Genomic DNA, 19,749 nt, shown 5'->3' with positions numbered 1-19,749 from the left:
CCCATCTTGATTTCTTCTTCTTCTTCCGCCTCTATAATCGCACATATAAATAAGTTTTGGACGCCAAGAAAATAACAAAATACGCACTTGGAATAACAAAATAAACGGAAAACAATGGCCGAATTCTCAGTGGAACGCGTCGAGGACAAGCGAACGGTGAACGGGCGTACGGAATACTACTTGAAATGGAAGGGCTATCCGCGCAGCGAGAACACCTGGGAGCCGGTGGAGAATCTCGACTGTCCGGACCTGATAGCCAACTTCGAGGAGTCGCTGAAGAACAACAAAAAGGAGACCAAGAAGCGCCTGTCTACCTCCTCCACACCCGACTCCATTCGCAGCAAGCGCAAGAGCTTCCTGGAGGACGATACCGAGGAGCAGAAGAAGCTGATCGGCTTTGAGCGCGGTCTGGAGCCATCAAAGATACTGGGCGCCACCGACTCATCCGGCCACCTGATGTTCCTGATGAAGTGGAAGGGCAGCGATCACGCTGACCTGGTGCCCGCCAAGCTGGCCAACATACGCTGTCCCCAGGTGGTCATACAGTTCTATGAGGAGCGTCTCACCTGGCACACGGGCAGCGGCAACGGCAATGGGAATAGCAATTCCGGCAATTTAGGATCCTCCGGCGGCCTGGGCTCCGTCGGCGGCAGTGGGGCTGGCGATGATACCGCTCCCGGCAGCGTGGGCACCACCGGTGGCGGCAGCAACGCAGATGGCGGTGACGAGGAGGATCCCGAACCGGCCAGTCCCGTTGGCAGCATTAATCAGGACGACAGCGCCAAGCCGGACGAGAGCAGCGAGCTGGACAACGGACAGCCGGATGCAGATGACTAGTCGAGTGGCAGACACAGATGACTGTTTCGGATTAACCCGCTTCTGTGGATACATACACACCGGCTTTATACGATATGCATACTTCGTAGCGTAGCCCTTAAAATACAAAGAAAAATGGATGAGCTGAAGTTCTGGCGGGAGTCCGCGGTAGTATATACTTAATCTATAAGTTGAAATGTACAATTTTTTTTAACATCTACCATTACTTTTGACCCCATAAAAGTTGTAAAAGCACATAAGACGCATTTAACCGTATGTGTTAGAAAGAACTCTAGGAGTGCGTACTGAAGGAGCAACCTTTTATCTAAAACATTATCTAATTTCTGACTACTGTAAAATCATAATAATCTCAAATTGAAATTGCAAATGTTTTTCCGCGGAATTCAAGAGACGCCAATTGTGCTGTCCAACTGGCGCCTTTGCGGCCAGAATTCTAGCCCTTTTTTTTTTTTAACCCAGGCAGTTATTAAGTTCCTTATAATCCATTACTTTGCATATCATTATGTGTTACCCTGTGCAGCCAGTAAACGAAAGCATTTAAAACTACAAATGTAGATTGTTAAGACACAAGCATTTATATGAATAAAACAAAATTTTGCAAGCTGATGATTTGCCAAGGTGCACATAAGTACAATTGAACAGAAGTTTTAATCTATGTGATATGATAAACAAAGTTTTTATACAAATATTTTAAACATATGCAAACATTTTAAAAATTGCTAATTGGGAAAAAATATTTTGATTAGCTATTATTTCCGGTCATCTCTGATCGATAACCGGACTAATCGATAGGCTGTCGACAGGCGCCGGCAAAGTGTAAACTAAAATATTAAACTCCGAGTGTACTGAGGTATTTGATGTAAAGTAAAGACGCCGCGAGCAAGTCCTAGCGTGGAAAGATGACGCAAACAAGCTCCATGAAGCTTCTGGGCGCCCGCAACATGTCCTGCATTGTGGAGCGCATGGAGTGGAACAACAAGATGGATCTGATTGCCTACGGAACGGAGAAGGGTGAGCATCTGCCTCCGGAATCGCCAAGAAACGAAATAAACTGCCAGTGGGCTTATCCTTCTCCTGTGGCTAGGTGAGGTGGTCATCCAGCGGCTGAACTGGCAGAAGATTGTTACCTTTCCCACGCCTGGCGAGGACGTGCGGGTGCGTTCGCTCAGCTGGCAAATGGACGAGACACTCCTGGCCGTTGGCTACAGCAACGGCAAGGTGGCGCTCCTGGACGCCGAGAGCGAGACGATCATCTCAGGGCTCATTTACGAGGACGACATCAAGAAGGTATACTTCAGCAAGGCCATCAACTCGGAGGAGAGCCTAGGTAAACAAGCCTTGCATATGTCGCAATGTGGATTTCATTGTATTTTAAACACCCATTCCAGGAACCTACACATGCAGTGCCAAGGATAAACACCGCCGGTTCCTGCCCAAGCTGCAGCCACTGACCAATATTGATCCCTGCCTTAAGACACTGGACCAAAAGTCCTTTCCAAAGGGATCGCCCTGCTTTCTGGTGGTGATTATGCGCAGCGGCAAGGTGCATCTACTGCTGCTGGGAGCGTTGCAGGCGGGAAGCATTGATCTCACCCAGCACATTCTGCATCCGGAGCAGTTCGATGTGTACGATGTGCGGCTGAACGGAGACTTTAATGCCATCTATGCTCTTTTGCGGGACGGGCAGGAGCTGAAGATGCTGCATTTTCACAACCAGGTGCTGCAGGAGTGCATGGCACCCATGCTGGAGCTGGCAACGCATTGTGCCCACATCCTGGAAACGAAGAAGTAATGCAATTATTTTGCCAATAAGTTATTTTACTAACCATAGTTTGGCGCACAGCTATATTAATGACACGCAACAATGTTTGACGGAGGCCTGGGAGACTGTGCAGCTGGAGATGGACAATAAGCTAACCAAGTACGCCAACTCCCAACCCTACGGACTGATCTCTGCCCATTTTCTGGAGCTGCATGTCTTCGGATTCGCTACCTTCGAGGTAGAGGAGTTTTTGTTCGAGTGAGTTGCTTATTTATTAGTCGAACCTCATGCTCATCATATCGATATGTACGTATTGCAGGACTCTCTCGGAGAAGGGCTTCAAGAAGATTGCCAACTCGGTGGACCTCAGTCTTAGCAATCTGCAGAGCCTAGTGTTCAAGCAGCTGAACGGATCTGCCGTAAACATGTTCTATTTCCTCAACACAATCGCGGGATTCGGTCGCATGTCGCACTTTTTTGAGGTAAGTTGAAGGTTTTGGTTTAGCCGTCTTTTAATTAATTGTATCTATCCCATCCCTTGCAGTCCCTGATCTCTCCGGATGTGGCCAACGAAGCGATGCGAGCCTGTGGAGCATTTGTACTCAAAGTACACGAGCTGCAGCGAACAATCGACACTTTGCTGCACGACATGAAGCTCTTTCATGCGTGGATGATATTCACAATACTCCGGCTGTCGCATCAAGAGATTCCCGATGACCTGGTGCTTACCGAGGAGGAGAACATTGCCATGGCCGACTTCCTCTGCTCCATGGAACCAGAATTCGACGATCGCAGCGATGATGAGGACGAACTGGATCCGCTTTCCGAAACGCCGCCGCCTGCTCGCAGTAAATTTAATCTGGAGCGAGTGGGCCAGTATCTGGACAATGCCTATCTGCCACAGCCCTATCCCAAGGATCCCAGCCAGCTGTGGGAGGAGATGGTAGCCGAGAACGAATGCCTAAGCCACTGCAAACTGTTTGTGCCCCACGACATGAACCTGTCGCTTGTGCAGCAGCGCGACAAGATGTTCAATGCCATCGATGCGGTGTTCCACAAGCCAACGGAAAGCATAAGCGGCAGCTTTAAGCTGTCCTCGACAGTTATATGCAACGACCTACCGCCCATGGAGCCCGGCGAGGATCTGAAGGATAAGGAGTTCGTGACCTGCAGCTACTACGTTAACGAAGCGGCCAGGAGTGATATGTTGGCCTGCACCATTAGCTGGCAGGAGGCCATGATTCTCGAGTTCAGTCGTGCGGGCGATGGCTGGGTGCGGTGCACCAGGATAAAACTGGAGCCAGGACTATTCACAACATCTGTGAACGAAGATTTCTGTTACCTACGCTTCGTCGACCTGCAGTTTTACAATGAATCCTCGCTGTCGATACTCGCTCAGTCCACAAATGCGGGACCTGGCATGCGACCGCATAGTTTCTTTGTACAATTCTCACTGAGTGCGGCGCGGAATCAGAGCACACAGCACCAAATGGGGCCGCTGGTCAAGCTGAAGGAGACCACTGTGACGCACAGCATCCATGACATTGTCGATGGCGCCGCCTTCAAGGGATTGGACGGACTGTGCGACATGTTGGCCGTCTCGGGCAGCAGGAAGGTGGCCACCGTTCTCTCCGATCGCAAGCGCAAGATGACCATTTTCGAGATGGAGATCGAGGAGGAGGAGGACGATACGGAGATGTCACAGGCCTCGTTTCTGGACATCAGCAAGGAGTCCGTGATAGCTGGCGTCGCCGATTCGGAGAAGCCAGAAGCGTAGTATTGAATCTTCAAATTGTAAATTAAATGGATTGTTAAGAGATAACTTAAAATATTTTTTTATTTTACATTCTCATTGGGAATTGTGGTCGAAAAGCTATATTTGTGTTACACACAATCTGCTCAAGAAAACAAAATGCTCTTCAAATTGTAAATTAAATGGATTGTTAAGAGATAACTTAAAATATTTTTTTATTTTACATTCTCATTGGGAATTGTGGTCGAAAAGCATTATTCTTGTTACACACAATCTGCTCAAGAAAACAAAATGCTTGGAAAACCGACATACTTTCTGTGATTAATGGGTAACCAAAAATCGATAGCCATCCGATAAGAACATAGAATAACATCGCCTCTCAACTGCCATCCCTAATAGCGTGCACTACAAAATTTATTTTGTCCACGAGAACGCAAAATACAATGCAGAAAATGAAAAAGAAAACAAAACCAAAACAGAAACCCACTCCCATGGATGTGGAGGAGAGTGATCCAGAGGAGGCGCACTCGGATGAGCCGCAACCGGAGGAAGATGAACCAAATCCCTCGGATGACGACGATGAAATGGACCTGGCCAACTTCAAAGCCACCTCCACTACCGCTGCTCCCGCAAAGAAACGCAAAAAAGGCATCATCTACATATCCAACATACCCAAGCACATGAATGTGACCCGCCTGCGGGAAATCCTAGGCGAATTCGGAACCATCGGCAGGGTTTATCTGCAGCCGGAGAAGCTGTCAAGTGAGTGGAACAAGTGGCATCCAAGACCCGCTGACTACACAGTATATACATTAATCTGAATCCCTCTAGGTGCCAAGGCGAAGAAGAACAAACGGAAACGTTATAATATCCACTTCACCGAGGGCTGGGTGGAATTCGAGTCGAAACGGGTGGCCAAACAGATCGTTCCCCTGCTGAACAACAAGCAGATCTCCACGCGCAAGAAGTCGCAGTTCTACGACTCGCTGTGGAGCATGAAGTACCTGCCGCGCTTCAAGTGGGTCCATCTAACCGAGCGAATGAACTACGAGCAGGCGGTGCACAAGCAGCGGCTCCACACGGAGGTGTCGCAGGCCCGCAAGGAGACCACCTTCTTCCAGAACAATCTCGACAAGAGCGAGTTCATCAAGAAGCAGGCCAAGAGGGCCAAGAAAGCGGAGAAGGCTCTGGCTGCCAAGGGCGAAAGCGAGGCCTAAGCTCGCGCTAGACTGCTGCATCCTATGTTTACCTGATTGCAAATATACTTAAATTAAGTACATCAAAGTTTTCTCTCTGAAATTGTAGGCGCATAAACATATTTTGAGCTATTTCTGTTAGTCGTTTCTTTGGAAGCTTCAAAATTAGCGCTCATAAGTATCGATCATACCTATCGATAGTTAGTGCTTGGCAATAATACTTTTGGTATTTAAGTTCGTGCACGCGTTAGCACCTTTTCGTTGTCGGTATTTCCATCCGATAGCCGAGTGTCATCGATAACAACCATCGACTGTCTCCACCATTTTCTTTGTCGCTTTGTTGCGCCCGTGTGGTATTCGAAAATTCTGTGATCAAAAACCGACTAATTACGCAGAGAAAATGGTAAATTTAAAACAAACAAATGTGTTATTCGTGTGGTTTACGGTGCGCGCGAGTGGCGTTGCGTGATTTCGGGCAGTTTTCATTGATAATTCCGGCCAATTCGGCGTTTTCATTTGCCGGGTGTGTGTGAACGAAGCGCAAGCCATTTTGACAGGCGGCTTGCACGTGAGCCATGGACACCGATTTCGCTTCCACTTCGAGAACATTCTGCTTCTCACCACGGGATCTCGGCGAGCGTGCGCTGCCGCTAGATTTCTGGCCGGGATCGGGCCGGGCAGCAGACGGAGAACCTTCCAGATGCATTCCACGCCGTTTTTGCTGCCGATGAATCATGAATCACTCGGTGCCGCCGCTCTCTCGCCCTCCACTTTTTGGGGGTTAGGTCGAGGCGATATGCCTGCACGGAGAGAAAAACCATAACAATCTGACATAGAATATATATATATATATGTATTCTATATATTTTCGCACCACAAACGAATCTGGTTTGCAGTGACTTCAAATTTGGCCGTACTAGCAAGCAATCCTCGCCAGAAATTGCAGCATATTGGTGCGCCGTCTGCAATTGTCAAGATAGCATTCTTGATCTGTCCATGAAAATATCATAATGGTGTTTTCAAATGTCATCTTGGCATCGCTATATCTCTTTTTTTTTTATTTATTTAAATACAAAAGTGTTAATTGTTTAAAAATATTTTATTTAGCAAGAGAAGCTAACGAATTGATTTTATTTAGCAAAAGAAGCTAACGAACTCATGTCACCGAATTCTTTACATTTTGGGTGACTTAGTGTGATTAATTCGCTATTAAAAGCAGAAAAGTCATGGCTTTTTTGAAAATTCTTTTTCGTAATTAACTGGAGTTTTAAGTAGAACATTTTACTCCCGTCACAAAGTGCAATTTATACATTTGGGCATTACTGGAGCGGAGCTAGCAATTGAAATGATTCTCACTAATTGATCGTGTGGCGTCTTGCAGGAGATGTCCTTGAATCCCGTGCGCGTGCTCAAGAATGAGGCGCAGGAGGAGAAGGCCGAGATGGCCCGTCTGTCCTCGTTCATTGGCGCCATCGCCATTGGTGATCTGGTAAAGAGCACCCTGGGTCCCAAGGGTATGGACAAGATCCTGGTGGCCACCGGACGTAATGCCGGCCAGGTCGAGGTGACCAATGATGGTGCCACCATTCTGCGTGCCGTCGGTGTGGACAATCCGGCCGCCAAAATTCTGGTCGATATGTCGCGTGTGCAGGACGAGGAAGTGGGCGATGGCACCACCTCGGTCACCGTTTTGGCCTCGGAACTGCTCCGTGAGGCGGAGAAGCTAGTCGAACAGAAGCTGCACCCACAGATCATCGTCTCTGGCTGGCGTCAGGCCACCCAGGTGGCTCTGGAGGCGCTCACCGCCGCCGCCCAGGACAACTCGGCCAGCGACGAGAAGTTCCGCAACGATCTGCTGAACATTGCCCGCACAACGCTCTCCTCGAAGATCCTGCACCAGCACAAGGACTTTTTCGCCAATCTGGCGGTGGACGCTGTGCTGCGTCTGAAGGGCTCCGGTGAGCTGAGGTCCATACAGATCATCAAGAAGTCGGGCGGCACTCTGGGAGACTCCTTCCTGGACGAGGGCTTCCTGCTGGACAAGAAGCCCGGCGTGCACCAGCCACAGCGTGTAAGTGATTTGCCAGTTTCTTCGTGCTACTCAGTTATGGACTCGTCGCTTACCCCTGCTGTCTAGTAACGCGTCAAAATGACTGTGAGCTATGTGGATTTGACTTCATATCACAGCCATTTTGACGAGTTTGCTGGCCAGTCTCATCATCGTGAAAAGTCGGCCGTTCAAGTGCATTTTTTATGACCAACTAACCGAACATAAGCTCATCCATAAACCACCTGGCTGCTCTTCTCCACCGCAGATTGAGAATGCCAAAATCCTGATTGCCAACACGCCCATGGACACCGATAAGATTAAGGTGTTCGGCAGCAGCATCAAGGTCGATTCGCTGGCCAAGATCGCCGACCTGGAGATGGCCGAGAAGGAGAAGATGAAGGAAAAGGTGGACAAGATTCTGAAGCACGAGTGCAACGTCTTCATCAACCGCCAATTGATCTACAACTATCCGGAGCAGCTGTTCGCCGATGCCCAGGTGATGTCCATCGAGCATGCCGATTTCGATGGCATCGAGCGTCTGGCCTATTGCACCGGCGGCGAGATTGTCTCCACCTTTGAGAATCCCTCGCTGGTGAAGCTGGGCGAGTGCGATGTCATCGAACAGGTGATGATCGGCGAGGATACGCTGCTGCGTTTCAGCGGCGTCAAGCTGGGCGAGGCCTGCACCATCGTGATCCGCGGTGCTACCCAACAGATTCTGGACGAGGCTGATCGCTCCCTGCACGACGCCCTCTGCGTGCTGGCGGCCACCGTCAAGGAGTCGCGCATCATCTTCGGTGGCGGCTGCTCCGAGGCTCTGATGGCCACCGCCGTGCTGAAGAAGGCGGCCGAGACACCCGGCAAGGAGGCCATTGCCATCGAGGCTTTTGCCCGTAAGTTTCTAAAATCCATATACATATGATATGTATATGCATGCAGTGTTCCTCCTAATGAATACTATTTGTAATTCGTATTGCAGGTGCTCTGCTGTCCCTGCCCACGGCCATTGCCGATAATGCTGGCTACGATTCAGCCCAGCTGATCTCGGAGCTGCGCGCCGGCCACGCCCAGGGCAAACAGACTCTGGGTCTGGACATGGAGCTGGGCAAGGTGGCCGATGTCCGCGAACTGGGCATCACCGAGTCGTTCGCCGTGAAGCGTCAGGTCCTGATGTCCGCCTCTGAGGCTGCAGAGATGATCCTGCGCGTGGACAACATCATCCGCTGCGCTCCACGCCGACGCGTTCCCGACAGGGGCTACTGCTAGGCGCTTAAGTATTCTTGTTCTAGGATCCTATTTTTTTTAATTATGAACTCTCGTTTAACATCATCGCTAATCTTACACGTTTTGTTTACACTAATAAACCACACACAAACACATTAGCATTTATATTACACACACCCACTCTCAAAATCGCACACTTTCTCGCTAAATTTGTCCCCTTCGTGTAATCCTTCTACTTAATTGTGAAACAAATCGATATGTTGCAAGCCGAGCTTTTGATTCGATGACGAGTGGATGCGTGCGATCAAACCAAAACATTTCAAAAATGTCTAAAACTCCATCAAACCAACAACTAAACGAACTTGTAAATGAATACAATTGTTGTAAACATTTGATGTGCGCAAATTGAAGACCATTAAACCGAAAAAAAAAGGAATAAATGATATATATTTATGCTTAACAAAACTAAAACAAATGCGTTCTTATTTCTTAAAATCGGAAAACCACGATTGAAAGACTTGTCGAACATTGCAAACACATTTTTATTGTAAAACTTGCTGCGCGTTCAACTTTACAATTCAAACGTATAATATAATATATAAAATAAGGTCATTTAAATATACAAAAGTTAAAACAATCAAAATAGTTGTCGCTGTAAAACAGCCGCCCAGTACAAAACACAAATCTGTATCGAGCGGCGTGAGTTGGCTTACTAAATGTGGGATTGGGGCTAGGATCGTTTCTGGGGTGTAGTTTATGGAGTATCTTTCCAAGGTCTCAGCACATACGTACGCACATACATATGTGGGTTAATACCATTTCAAATTGGCTTACACATTTCATTTTTGGTCAGAACAAAGCGAACACGTTAACAAAGTGTTTTTCGGGGGCGGGAAGAGGTCGTCGGTCAAAAGAATATATACATGCGCCCTCTGACTTGAAAGTGTCGTTGGGCTTGGGGTTAGGGGTCAGAGGTCAGCGGTCAGAAAGAAAGAGACAGCAAAAAGAGGCAGGATCGATCGATGTAGAGAGAGACGGAGCGAGTGGCGCTAGACTGCGTGCGAGCGAGAACGAGAACAAGAACGGACGTATCCAGAGTTGCAGAGATTTTGGCATTATAATTAAGTCAACTGAACGCCGACCGCTTCAGGAGATGGCGCACTCCATCTCGCCGTGCTTGGGCACACAGTCGAGCACAAGGGCCACCGCCCGGGACATGTAGGTCATGGTTCCATAACTGCCGCTGGGCGCACTGCAATAGATGGCCAACGATTAGTGGGGCAATCAGCGTTTTGGATGCCTTCACTCACCTGTCGTAGAGATGCTGGCATATGTAGGCGGCACCGCCGCAGAGTAGCATGCCGGAGGCGGCCTGCTGCTGCTCCTTGCCGTCCTTGATCTTGGCACAGCACAGCGTGGCATCGCCCTGCACCTTGCGCTGATCCTCGAGGAACAGCTGATTGGCCTTGTGCACCAGATGCTCCACGTAGATGATGCCACCCAGTGTGGGCACCATATTGTGCTCGGTGACGAGCGTGAGCACCATTAGGGCCTCGACCACCAGCTGCCTGTACTCGGGCTGCGGTATCTGATTGAGAGCCGTCTCCACTTCCAGCGCAAACTTCAGTTCGCCCGGCGTCATCTCCTGGGTGAGACTCTGCTGCAGGACACGTCCCTCGATGGCCAGACCCTGGCACTTCTCCAGCACGGTCCACACGCGCGAATAGAAGTCGCGGGGCACACGATTGAGGGCGCCGTCCAGCCGCCGGCGGCGCAGCCACTGGCCCTGCCTGTCGTCAATGGTGGCTATCAGGGCGTCCTCGCCCTCCGGATCGCCCAGACCGATTTGGCTCTTCTTGCTGACGCGGCTGCTCTTGCAGCTCACAATGGACAGATTGCCACGGGCCACTGACAGTTGGGGAGAATATTAATATTAGTATTGAATTTGTAAGTCTATGGGCGACTGCCCACTTACCGCTGCTGACGGCAAACTCCTTGCCGCTGAGTATGTGGTACAGGAGATTCTTCATCTCGAAGGGCGAGAGGTTAAGTAAATGCTCCGACGCCGCCTCGCCGTCGCAGTTGAGGGTGCGGGACAGCTCCTTGGCCATTACCTGGATGATCAGGCCGACGCGCAGTCGCAGCATCTCGTGGAACAGCTGCGGCTCGGTGCGTATGAACATGGCCAGGTATACCATCAGCTCCTGCGTCAGCATCGCCGTACTCTCATCGTCGCCATAGGCCTGGTTGCATAGCAAGCGCACATGTTAGTAGGTAATCTCCATTGAACGTGATTGCATTACTCACATCGTGGATGAGCTGACGCAGCTCGACTTCCGGCAGCGGCGCCGTAATGGTGTGCTCATTGTTTGGCGGCATTCCGACGGTGACCTGCTTCTGCCGGACGAGCAGATCCGTTACCGCCTTGGCCAAGTCCTCCACCCGTTTGCCCAGCATGCCGGCCGTGTGACGGACGAGTCCCCAGAGCTTCTGCTGGCAGGCCTTCTCGTAGAGTCCCTTCAGCAGATCCCGCACGGTCACCACGCGTCCCTCTTCGAGCATGCCTTCGGATTGGGAAGAATCGTGGTTATTCTCATGTGGGCTCATGTTGTTGTGGTTGCTGATGTTGCTGCTGCTGCTGCTAATGTTGCTAGTGTTGCCGATGCACTGGCTATTGCTGTTGGCGGTGGCGGTGGCGGCACTCGGATGAGCGGCACTATCCGGATCGGTGCCAGTGCCGGCTGGAATTGTAGCAGCATCGATGATCACCGTGGGCAGTACAATCGTTGGGCTCTTCTTGGCCCCATCACCTGCACCTGCAGCACCACCACCAGCCAGTTCCAGCACCACATCATCCACAAACGCTTGCTCGAGCTCTTTAGTTTTTTTTTTTCGGGTTTTATTCCCGGGTTATGGATTTTGTTATGGATTGGGTTAGTCGGGTTAGGATTTGGTTTTGAGTTTGAGTTTGGTTTGAGGGCGTGGAAATGGATTTTGGGTTAATGTAAGTTGGTGCGCGCGAGGATCATGCGGAATGTACGTGTGTTTCATGTGGCGTTAAATGCGTGGTCGGTCGAAGAAAATAAAATAAAATGTTCAAGAATTAAAGTACGTTAGAAAAACATGGCCAAAATGTGAGATTAATAGTGCTAGTTAAGACATAACTTAAAGCAGAGCGTTTTTAATGGCAAATACAGTCGAACTTCTAAATGCAATTGAATAATGCAATCATTTTAATGATGTATATAAAGTATAAAGTTCGACTGTACTACAACCATTGTTAAAATATTATTGATGGAAATTATAAAGTAAAAAGCAATAACCCAAAGCAAAGCGATGATGCCGCAGTTCAGATGGCATGTCAGTTTGGAAACACCACAAAAAATAGAAACAAATAGAGAATGGATACCATGGGTGGGGTAATGGGTACATAGAGAATAGAGGGTATAGGGTATAGGGTATACAAGTGTCTGGAGAAGGGAGTAGGATATGGATAGGAAGTGGGTAACCGGAACACAGGGACTCCAATGGATACAAAGCCCGCACAACAACAACATTCAACACAAGACGGATCGACAGATCGACGGACTTACCGGCGTTATTGGCATTAGAGGTGGGTGTGCCATTATCCTCCGGTTTATTCTTGAATCCCAGGCCGGCTGTTAAACGCCGTGCAGGAGTACGGTACGGTACGATTACGATACGGAGGACGAGGCACGAGACAAAAACGACAGGAGTACGGGGTAAAAACAACGGAGTGAGTACAGCAAATGCTAAGTAAATGGTTCAATTCCCACTTTTAGCTCCATCTCGGGAGCAGTTTCCTATCACTTAAGGTATTCTACAACAGTTTCGAGTTTTCTACACAGGAAATTGCTGATTATTTATCTACTATTACAATACAACTTTCTTGTTCTTTTAAGCATTTAGCTTTTAAATAAATATACAAATGATGAAAACCAACTGTTGTAGCAACCATCTGAAAACTGAAACCTCTTAGCCTCCAGTTTAATGTTAACCGAGTGTTTAGCGGTGTGAGTATTTGCGTGTATTTTTGGCAAGTGCATGTGCTTCTTTGTGGCAATTGTAGAGCAGTTGTGTATGTAATGCACAGCCGATTGAGAAGCAAAGCTGCCCAGAACCTAGTTTCAAGTGGAAACAGTGGCATCGTTTATGCGAAATGTGAGCTCACCCGTATTGAAGTCCAGACCCTGAGTGTCCACCAGGTACTGTAGGATGTCGCCCTGCTCCTCGAGATTCTCCGTTTCGCGCAGCATCGCAATCAGCTCCTCCACCTCTGTGTCCGCGAAGTTGGTTTCGGCACGATGGCGTTGTATTAGAATTTTTGGCACTGTTACTATCAAATTCGCAGATCGGAACGAAGATGGGCCAATCGAAATTATACATAAAAAATGAATGAAAACAGAAGGCAGGAGCCAAAACGAAAAATTAGCAAAAGTATAGAGAAATTAAGATTAATATTAACTCAAAGTAGTTAATTAACTCAACTAACTGATGTGAAATATACGCTGATTGCAATTCATTGGCATGGCAAAAGTGTAACCAATATTGAAAAACTAACTAATTAACTATAAAGTGGAGGAGAAAAAGGCAAACTAACTCTCTTGCTGGCGGACAAACTCGCTGCGTCTGTCGATCGCCGAGCGACTGTGGTGCGGATCCACCGGATAGATGTTCTCCCGGATGAGCTCGTTGCCCAGGCTCAGCGGTGAGCTGGTGGGTCCCTCCTCCGGCGTCGTGGCGAACACACTGACGTGGCTCTGCTTGTTGGCCTGCAGCCACGGAGGTGGCACAATCGAGGAGAGGCGACGTTCCGTCAGCGGCGAAGGTCCCTCCATGCCCAGGTTGTCGGCTGAAAGACGATGGCAACAGCATAATACAATAATAATCAAAAATACTATGGCATCAAAGGTCAGCAAGCACTCACAGTCCACGTTGATGGAGCGCGTCTTCTTGATGGCTCCTTTGCAGGACATGCGACGCCTCAATGTCCGCGGACGCAGCTGCCCGCCCCGCAGATTCATGGTGCTGCGATTGCTGAACGAGCGCAGCAGATGCTCATCCAGATAGGTCTGCACATCCGGATGCAGGCGGTCCGGATAGCCGTCCTCCGTGCTGCCCAAAAAGCTCAGATCCGTGATGGCCGAGGTGTTGAGGAAGTCCTTCAGGCTGCCCAGCATCACGCGTGTGCCATTGATGTAGCCCGACTTCAGTTTCCTCATCGTCTGGATCATGGCCAGCGGAATCTTGTCCTGATCTGTGGATTCCGCAGCGCATCCAAGTGAATCATGTTAGCATTGTGTTCATGGCATAGTGTTTGGTTCATAGCAATGAGTATGTGGATCATGATCTGGCTGGGATGCTCGGTTGTGGATTGGATTAGGAGCGCCGCTTAAGAACTACGGGTTAGTCACACAAAATACAACAAGGTAACCAAGATAGATAGATAGATAGATAGAAGCACAGGATTCCAGCACCATCGGCAATTAGTCTGCGTTTAGAGTTAGGTGCAAGCCAAATGCAGTGCAAATACTTCAGTAATCGTTTTATTCACACATGGGGTTATTTACGCAAAGTGGTGTTCTGTAATTGTCCCAGGTCAGCAGCCTTTAAGTGTCAACTTTTTGGGAGTTTGTCTAAATGCTGTGTATCCATCTAGTCGTCTTCGTTGTGTGGTATTGTATGGCGCATAGTTGAGTCATGAGACAGTGTATAGGATAGGTCAGAAGTCCAGGAATCCAAGGAAGCTAAATATCTTGAGGAAAGTGATCGGATTCTAATGGAAGCTTAATTTCTTTACAATTTCATTGGATCTAATGGTAGTGTTGATCGCAAGTAACTCGTTTTGTAGATAACTTTCACAAGATATAGGTGTTCAGAGGGTCACAGAGAGGAAATAGGAGTAAAAGATAGTAAGTACACTGAGAAAAGCGAGCAGAAAGAGCAGAAGCAGTCAGGCCATTTACGAAGCAGACACAAGCGGGGGTCACAGGTCACAGAGCAAAGATCACAGATCTCAGATCACAGATCACAAATCACAGATCGTAGTAACAATAACAATTGTTTGGCTTTTGTGTGTAGGGTATATAGAAGTATATAGAAGTTATGCAGTGGGTTTCCTGGAATCGAGTGTATTTGCCATTTGGGTGCAAAGTGGGAATCGGATTTTGACTTGGGGATCGGGGGATTTTAAGGTGGCAATGCATATAATCGAGCTGGGTGGTTTGGTTTTTGGTTTTTACAATTTGTTGTTTAGTTTTATTTGTTTTTTTTTGATTTCGGGTAGTTACCTAGCATATAGTGGGTTGCCATTAGTGTGATTGTCGGCCTGCCCAACATGTGGCGCCAATTGTTGGTCAAGAATGCTAAATTTGTGGTAAAATTGCTGGCAAGCAAATCGGGATCGCGTGTTGTATAATATTCTTCATAGTCGATATGCTGTGTGAGTGTGGTTGTTGTTGTTGCAGTTGCAGTTGTTGTAGTTGTTGTTGTTGTTGTGTATATTCATTACATTTATTTGGGATAAAATAAAGAGAAGAAAGGATGTTTTTTGGTTTTTTTTGATTTCGATTTTCAATCTCACTCTTCTTTCAACATTTCATTGGCCAATTTTCAAGGATTTGAGGGACATGGGAATTGAAATTATAGGGGAATAAAAGTCCAGAGCAGCGCGTTGATAAATAAATTAGCTAAACTAAAGCTACATTTAACTAAAAATTAATATATTTGCGGCTTAAGTAATCCATTTGAAATGCTCGAAAGGCGTTTAGGGTACTATTACTTAGACCGCAATCGCATGTAAGAGATATTTAAGTTAAAGTAAGTGTGATAAAGTATATACATAGCATATATGGTTGAGTGTGTGCGTATATTACCATAACCAAACTAAAGTTAACTAAAAGCGTTAAACAACTAAGAAGCTGACAGTAAAGTAACTAATTTGCAGAACCAGCTGCCCAAAACTGGGAATCAACTTAGGGTCAAGATCAATTATTTTTGGAAGGGAAGACACAGCATTTGAGGAGCACCGAATTCCAGATCTTGAGCAACCGATTCATTTTTGATAGAGTTAACGAGTCGAGTGTGTGTGTGTGTGTGCATTTGTGTGGGTCGAGTGTGCGTGTCAATTAATTGATAAACAATACCAATACCAATACCAATAGCAAAAGCAAACCCTTGCAAATTAATCAATTCAACAGAGCAATTCACAAAAAGATATGGGGAGTAAAACAGTCGGTGGGAAGGGGGAGGGGGAGCATAAAATAACCCGCGCACAATAAACAATAGTTGAATAAATCAATAGGTAAATATAAAATCAAAAAGTTAAATAAAGACATGGAGTGAAGTAAACGATTCACGGCTCTCTGTCTCCGCGTTGACCGACCTAGATGGATGCGCTTCAGCACCAGGGTGACCAGCGGACGACCCAGCAGATCCCAAGCGGACTTGAGGAAATTTATCTCGCCCTTGAGGATGTCGATCATGAGTTCGTTATCGGAGGCGATATAGAAGCGCGACAGGTCGGCGAACTGATGCGTAATAAACGGTAGAAATCATAAGTCAATCGTGGAGTCGCAGGATGCAAACCGATCTACTACATTAACCTGGGATATCATACAATCACTTGAATAGTTTTACCCTCTTTTTCGCTCTTTTTAAGTACTATTCATTCGGGATTATGCACTTTACAAGTCTCTAAACTAAATAAGTCTTGCCAAAGAGTACAGTTCATAACTTATATTCCATATTATTTGTTTAATAAGCTGTTTTCAAAAGCTACACTTGTTAATAAGTATTGTTAAATATGATACTTGTTTAAAAACCCAGCCAATACGTTTCCTATGTCTAGAGCGGTTTGCATCCCTGACCAAAAGTACAATGGAAAATATATAAAAACATAGAGCATTGGGGCAAGTGGGAGGTCTGGGGATTCAGGGAACGGGGTGGCCGGGTTGCTTGGATAATCCGAGAAGGCCAACTGGACTTCATTGTCACTCACCTGCGGTGTGAAGGCAAATATGCGATCCTTCAGCGAGTAGAGCTTACTGGTGCTGAGGATGCCCACATCCCGTGACTTCCTGCCGCTCAATCCCAGTTTCCTGTTGCGTCCCAGGTAGGTGTACAGGTGACTCAGCACTCGAGCGGGTTGCACCTCAATGGGTGCCACTTCCGCGATCGTCTGCACGTGCAGATCGTGTTCGGCCAGCTTGTCGCGGATCTCGTTGTCCTCGGCAATGATGACCACTTGGACGACGACGTCCGGCTTCTTTTGAGCGCCCAGCCGACGATTCAAGGGATCCAACTCGCCCACGGCCAGAAAACCCTAATCAAATAATGAAAAGTTCGATTAAACCAATCTTTAGATAAGGAAGAAACTTCATATAAAAGGTATAATGATTTTGTAGGTAGCAAAACAAATGCTCACCTCCTGCAGCAATCTTCCGAGGATGAATAGAGACTGACCCCACAGGAAGGGACACCGACCGACCACTTCGCGGACCTGCGAACCCGGCTTCTGATACTCAAAGCCCACAAGATCCTGCGGCACCGCATAGCTCTCAGGTACAAGCAGAATGCCATCTTCCGAGCGCACCATGATCTTCTCCAGCCGGCTGGCGTACTCCTCCACCGCCCGCTTGTCGCTCTGGAAGGCGTGGAACAGGATTAGGTAGCAGTAGAATAGCGGCCACTCGCACTCGATGTTCTCGAACATGCGCAGCTCCCAGCGTTCGTAGTAGAGCCTGGAGGGATCCTCCTTCGGTGTGCGATAGCCATCGCGCAAGAATCTCTTGCAGCCGTACTTGCCCTGCAGTCGGGACAGAATGGCGTCCTTGGTGTTGTGTATCAGCTGGGCATCGTCCACAGCAAAGGCGGGGAAGCCGATGACGCACAGCAGTCCGGAATCCAATTCCTTGCTGTTGGACTCGCGGGGCAGCATCGACTGGAGCACCGCCTGGCACTTGTGGGCCTCGTCGGCCAGCACATGGATCACGCTGGCCGGACCGCCACGGGCTCCGAACAGATCCAGCTCGTTCATGGCCTCCAGGGCCGCCTTGGCCATGCCAATGGAGCTGGCATTCAGCTCCGGTTCACCTGGAATATTGTGTATGCATATTAACATTTATCTAATCAGATTTATTTAATTGCAAATTATGATTATGCTGATTTCTTTCCTCTTTGCGTGATAAGATAATGAAATTGTTAATATCCATTTGGCCGTATTATTTGTTTCATTTGATTAAAATTGAATTGAAATGGTATTCTTTATCAAAAGTATTGTTTTCGATAAACGCCAAACAATATGAAACTTAAGAAAGAATGTATACAAAACTATTGATACATCAGAACCAATTTTCTTCAGAACCAATTTTCCTCAGAACCAATTTTCTTCAGAACCAAAATATACAATGCCTTCCGATGAATAATATTGCTCACCATGATTGGTTTTGTCGCCGCGCTCCCAAATGCCGTAGTCGGGAATCGAGTAGGCGGACTCGATGTAGAAGACCAGATTCTGGATGAAGGACACCTCGTCCAGGGAGAAGACGATCTGCAGACCGGAGGCCGTCATCTGGGCCAGGATCAGCAGGTACAGGGAGACGGCATCGATCTGCAGATGACCCCACTCATTGTCGCCGACCACGGGCAGGCCGTTCTTGCTGGAGTACTTGGCGTGCAGCGAATCGTAGGGGCTCTGGGTCATCTTGAACTTCTCCACCTTGTCCTTCTGGTTCATCATGGCCATGAGCAGGCCGCGCATCAGCTTCACACAGCTCTGCTCCAGCTCGTAGCACTTGGCACGATCCTCGTCCTGATCGGCAATCTTCTTATACGCCATGGACAAGCCCCAAACGGCCAGGATACAGTACACATTGTCCCTGATCCAGGCGTGCGAGTTCACATTGGAGGCGGGAAAGAGACCGGTGACCGGTTCCTGGTGCGCCAGAATCAGCCGATGCACTATGCGCTGGTAGTAGTCCAAACGGACGCCCGAATTGCTGCGAGAACGCATCGCGAATGTGGATCCTGTGCCGGTAAGTTCTGCAAATGATAGGAATATAAGTTGGATTCAGATACAAATGCTACTTATTTATTTTCTTATTATTCAGCTGTTAAATGGTGCTAACTATCTGAGATTTCCTACGTTTCTATAGAATCTATAACACAATACATATACTATAGCTCGCAAGCACACATAGAATCGTGATTCCCTTGCCTATAGACATACGTGCATACATGCATATTTGTTTACAACGTTGGTTATTAAAGTTTATTTTGGTTCTAGAAAGGTCAGCTGCGAGGGCAATATAATATAGGCTTACTGCTCCTTGGGCAGTGGAATAGTGGGTTGGCTTCCGATGATATGATGGTTGTTTACCAACCACGACGCGGGCACGCTCAACTTACATAATATCGGATCGGTTGGGATCGTTTGTTGTGGTTCGGCGGAGTGGAGGAGGTGGTACTAGAATCCCAGAGCTCCTCGGAACACCTCGCGGCCGCTAGAACCCGTTGAATCCGTGGAGTTCGCCGCGAGGATAGCGCATTCTCTCCGGGATGCGGCGAATGGTGTTGTGGACTCTTGCCGTGCGAGTTTCGGCGTTGGGCTGCTCAATTGTTTGCGAATAAATCGAGTAAAATTGCAATTAAACTAATGCAACTAAAGTCAACTCAATGTCACACAGTGTGACCAGCGCACGTGCAGTCCAAAAAGCTGCTCTAAAAATACTGGCGAAAATGAGGTATATCTTTAGTTTTTTTTATTATATATTTTCCTAGTAAACAAATTGAATCATTTAAATTGAGCAATAGTTATAGCTAGGTTTTTAGGGTTAGTTGTTTCTAAAATAATTGTGTACACGTTTCCATTTGATCTAAGAAATTAAATGGAGGGGCAACATACTAC

The 19,749-nt window shown here is 47.7% G+C and overlaps 5 protein-coding genes across 19 annotated transcripts; 4 read left to right on the top strand and 1 right to left on the bottom strand.

Annotated features, from left to right (window-relative positions):
• The first annotated feature begins 10 nt into the window (after nucleotides 1–10).
• Nucleotides 11–1,073, top strand: LOC6525246 (chromobox protein homolog 3). The gene has a single exon (XM_002101047.4). The coding sequence runs from the start codon at nucleotides 115–117 to the stop codon at nucleotides 835–837; it is 723 nt and encodes a 240-aa protein (XP_002101083.1). The 5' UTR covers nucleotides 11–114; the 3' UTR covers nucleotides 838–1,073.
• A 548-nt stretch (nucleotides 1,074–1,621) lies between these two features.
• LOC6525245 (anaphase-promoting complex subunit 4) lies at nucleotides 1,622–4,428 on the top strand. 2 transcript variants are annotated; one of them, XM_015190691.3, is made up of 6 exons: nucleotides 1,622–1,848; nucleotides 1,922–2,164; nucleotides 2,226–2,625; nucleotides 2,681–2,851; nucleotides 2,919–3,081; nucleotides 3,144–4,428. In XM_015190691.3, exons 1-6 carry the CDS (start codon nucleotides 1,737–1,739, stop codon nucleotides 4,374–4,376), a joined length of 2,322 nt encoding a protein of 773 aa, XP_015046177.1. In that variant the 5' UTR covers nucleotides 1,622–1,736; the 3' UTR covers nucleotides 4,377–4,428. The 2 variants fall into 2 exon arrangements, with proteins under 2 accessions (XP_015046177.1, XP_002101082.1); XM_002101046.3 differs by having other exon boundaries at nucleotides 1,623–1,848; nucleotides 2,681–2,857.
• Nucleotides 4,429–4,727: 299 nt separating this feature from the next.
• On the top strand, nucleotides 4,728–5,636 carry LOC6525244 (pre-rRNA-processing protein esf2). The gene is made up of 2 exons (XM_002101045.4): nucleotides 4,728–5,114; nucleotides 5,184–5,636. Exons 1-2 carry the CDS (start codon nucleotides 4,796–4,798, stop codon nucleotides 5,567–5,569), a joined length of 705 nt encoding a protein of 234 aa, XP_002101081.1. The 5' UTR covers nucleotides 4,728–4,795; the 3' UTR covers nucleotides 5,570–5,636.
• A 193-nt stretch (nucleotides 5,637–5,829) lies between these two features.
• LOC6525242 (T-complex protein 1 subunit beta) lies at nucleotides 5,830–8,977 on the top strand. The gene is made up of 4 exons (XM_002101044.4): nucleotides 5,830–5,951; nucleotides 6,930–7,619; nucleotides 7,864–8,491; nucleotides 8,578–8,977. The coding sequence occupies exons 1-4, from the start codon at nucleotides 5,949–5,951 to the stop codon at nucleotides 8,862–8,864; spliced, it is 1,608 nt and encodes a 535-aa protein (XP_002101080.2). The 5' UTR covers nucleotides 5,830–5,948; the 3' UTR covers nucleotides 8,865–8,977.
• Nucleotides 8,978–9,346: 369 nt separating this feature from the next.
• On the bottom strand, nucleotides 9,347–19,542 carry LOC6525241 (probable phosphorylase b kinase regulatory subunit alpha). 14 transcript variants are annotated; one of them, XM_015190689.3, is made up of 13 exons: nucleotides 19,251–19,542; nucleotides 18,279–18,884; nucleotides 17,269–17,936; nucleotides 16,843–17,166; nucleotides 16,228–16,372; nucleotides 13,771–14,100; nucleotides 13,444–13,695; nucleotides 13,015–13,179; nucleotides 12,416–12,481; nucleotides 11,130–11,698; nucleotides 10,798–11,065; nucleotides 10,133–10,730; nucleotides 9,347–10,074 (listed from the first exon to the last, which is right to left on the bottom strand). In XM_015190689.3, exons 2-13 carry the CDS (start codon nucleotides 18,853–18,855, stop codon nucleotides 9,969–9,971), a joined length of 4,068 nt encoding a protein of 1,355 aa, XP_015046175.1. In that variant the 5' UTR covers nucleotides 18,856–18,884; nucleotides 19,251–19,542; the 3' UTR covers nucleotides 9,347–9,968. The 14 variants fall into 14 exon arrangements, with proteins under 14 accessions (XP_015046175.1, XP_039231790.1, XP_015046170.1 ...); XM_039375856.2 differs by lacking the exon at nucleotides 16,228–16,372 and adding an exon at nucleotides 15,134–15,281 and having other exon boundaries at nucleotides 13,015–13,119; XM_015190684.3 differs by having other exon boundaries at nucleotides 11,130–11,563; nucleotides 13,015–13,173; nucleotides 19,251–19,541.
• Nucleotides 19,543–19,749: the final 207 nt, after the last annotated feature.

Source organism: Drosophila yakuba, chromosome X (genome assembly GCF_016746365.2).
Source record: "Drosophila yakuba strain Tai18E2 chromosome X, Prin_Dyak_Tai18E2_2.1, whole genome shotgun sequence".
NCBI lineage: Eukaryota > Metazoa > Arthropoda > Insecta > Diptera > Drosophilidae > Drosophila > Drosophila yakuba.
This window is presented reverse-complemented; position numbering and strand designations above follow the sequence as displayed.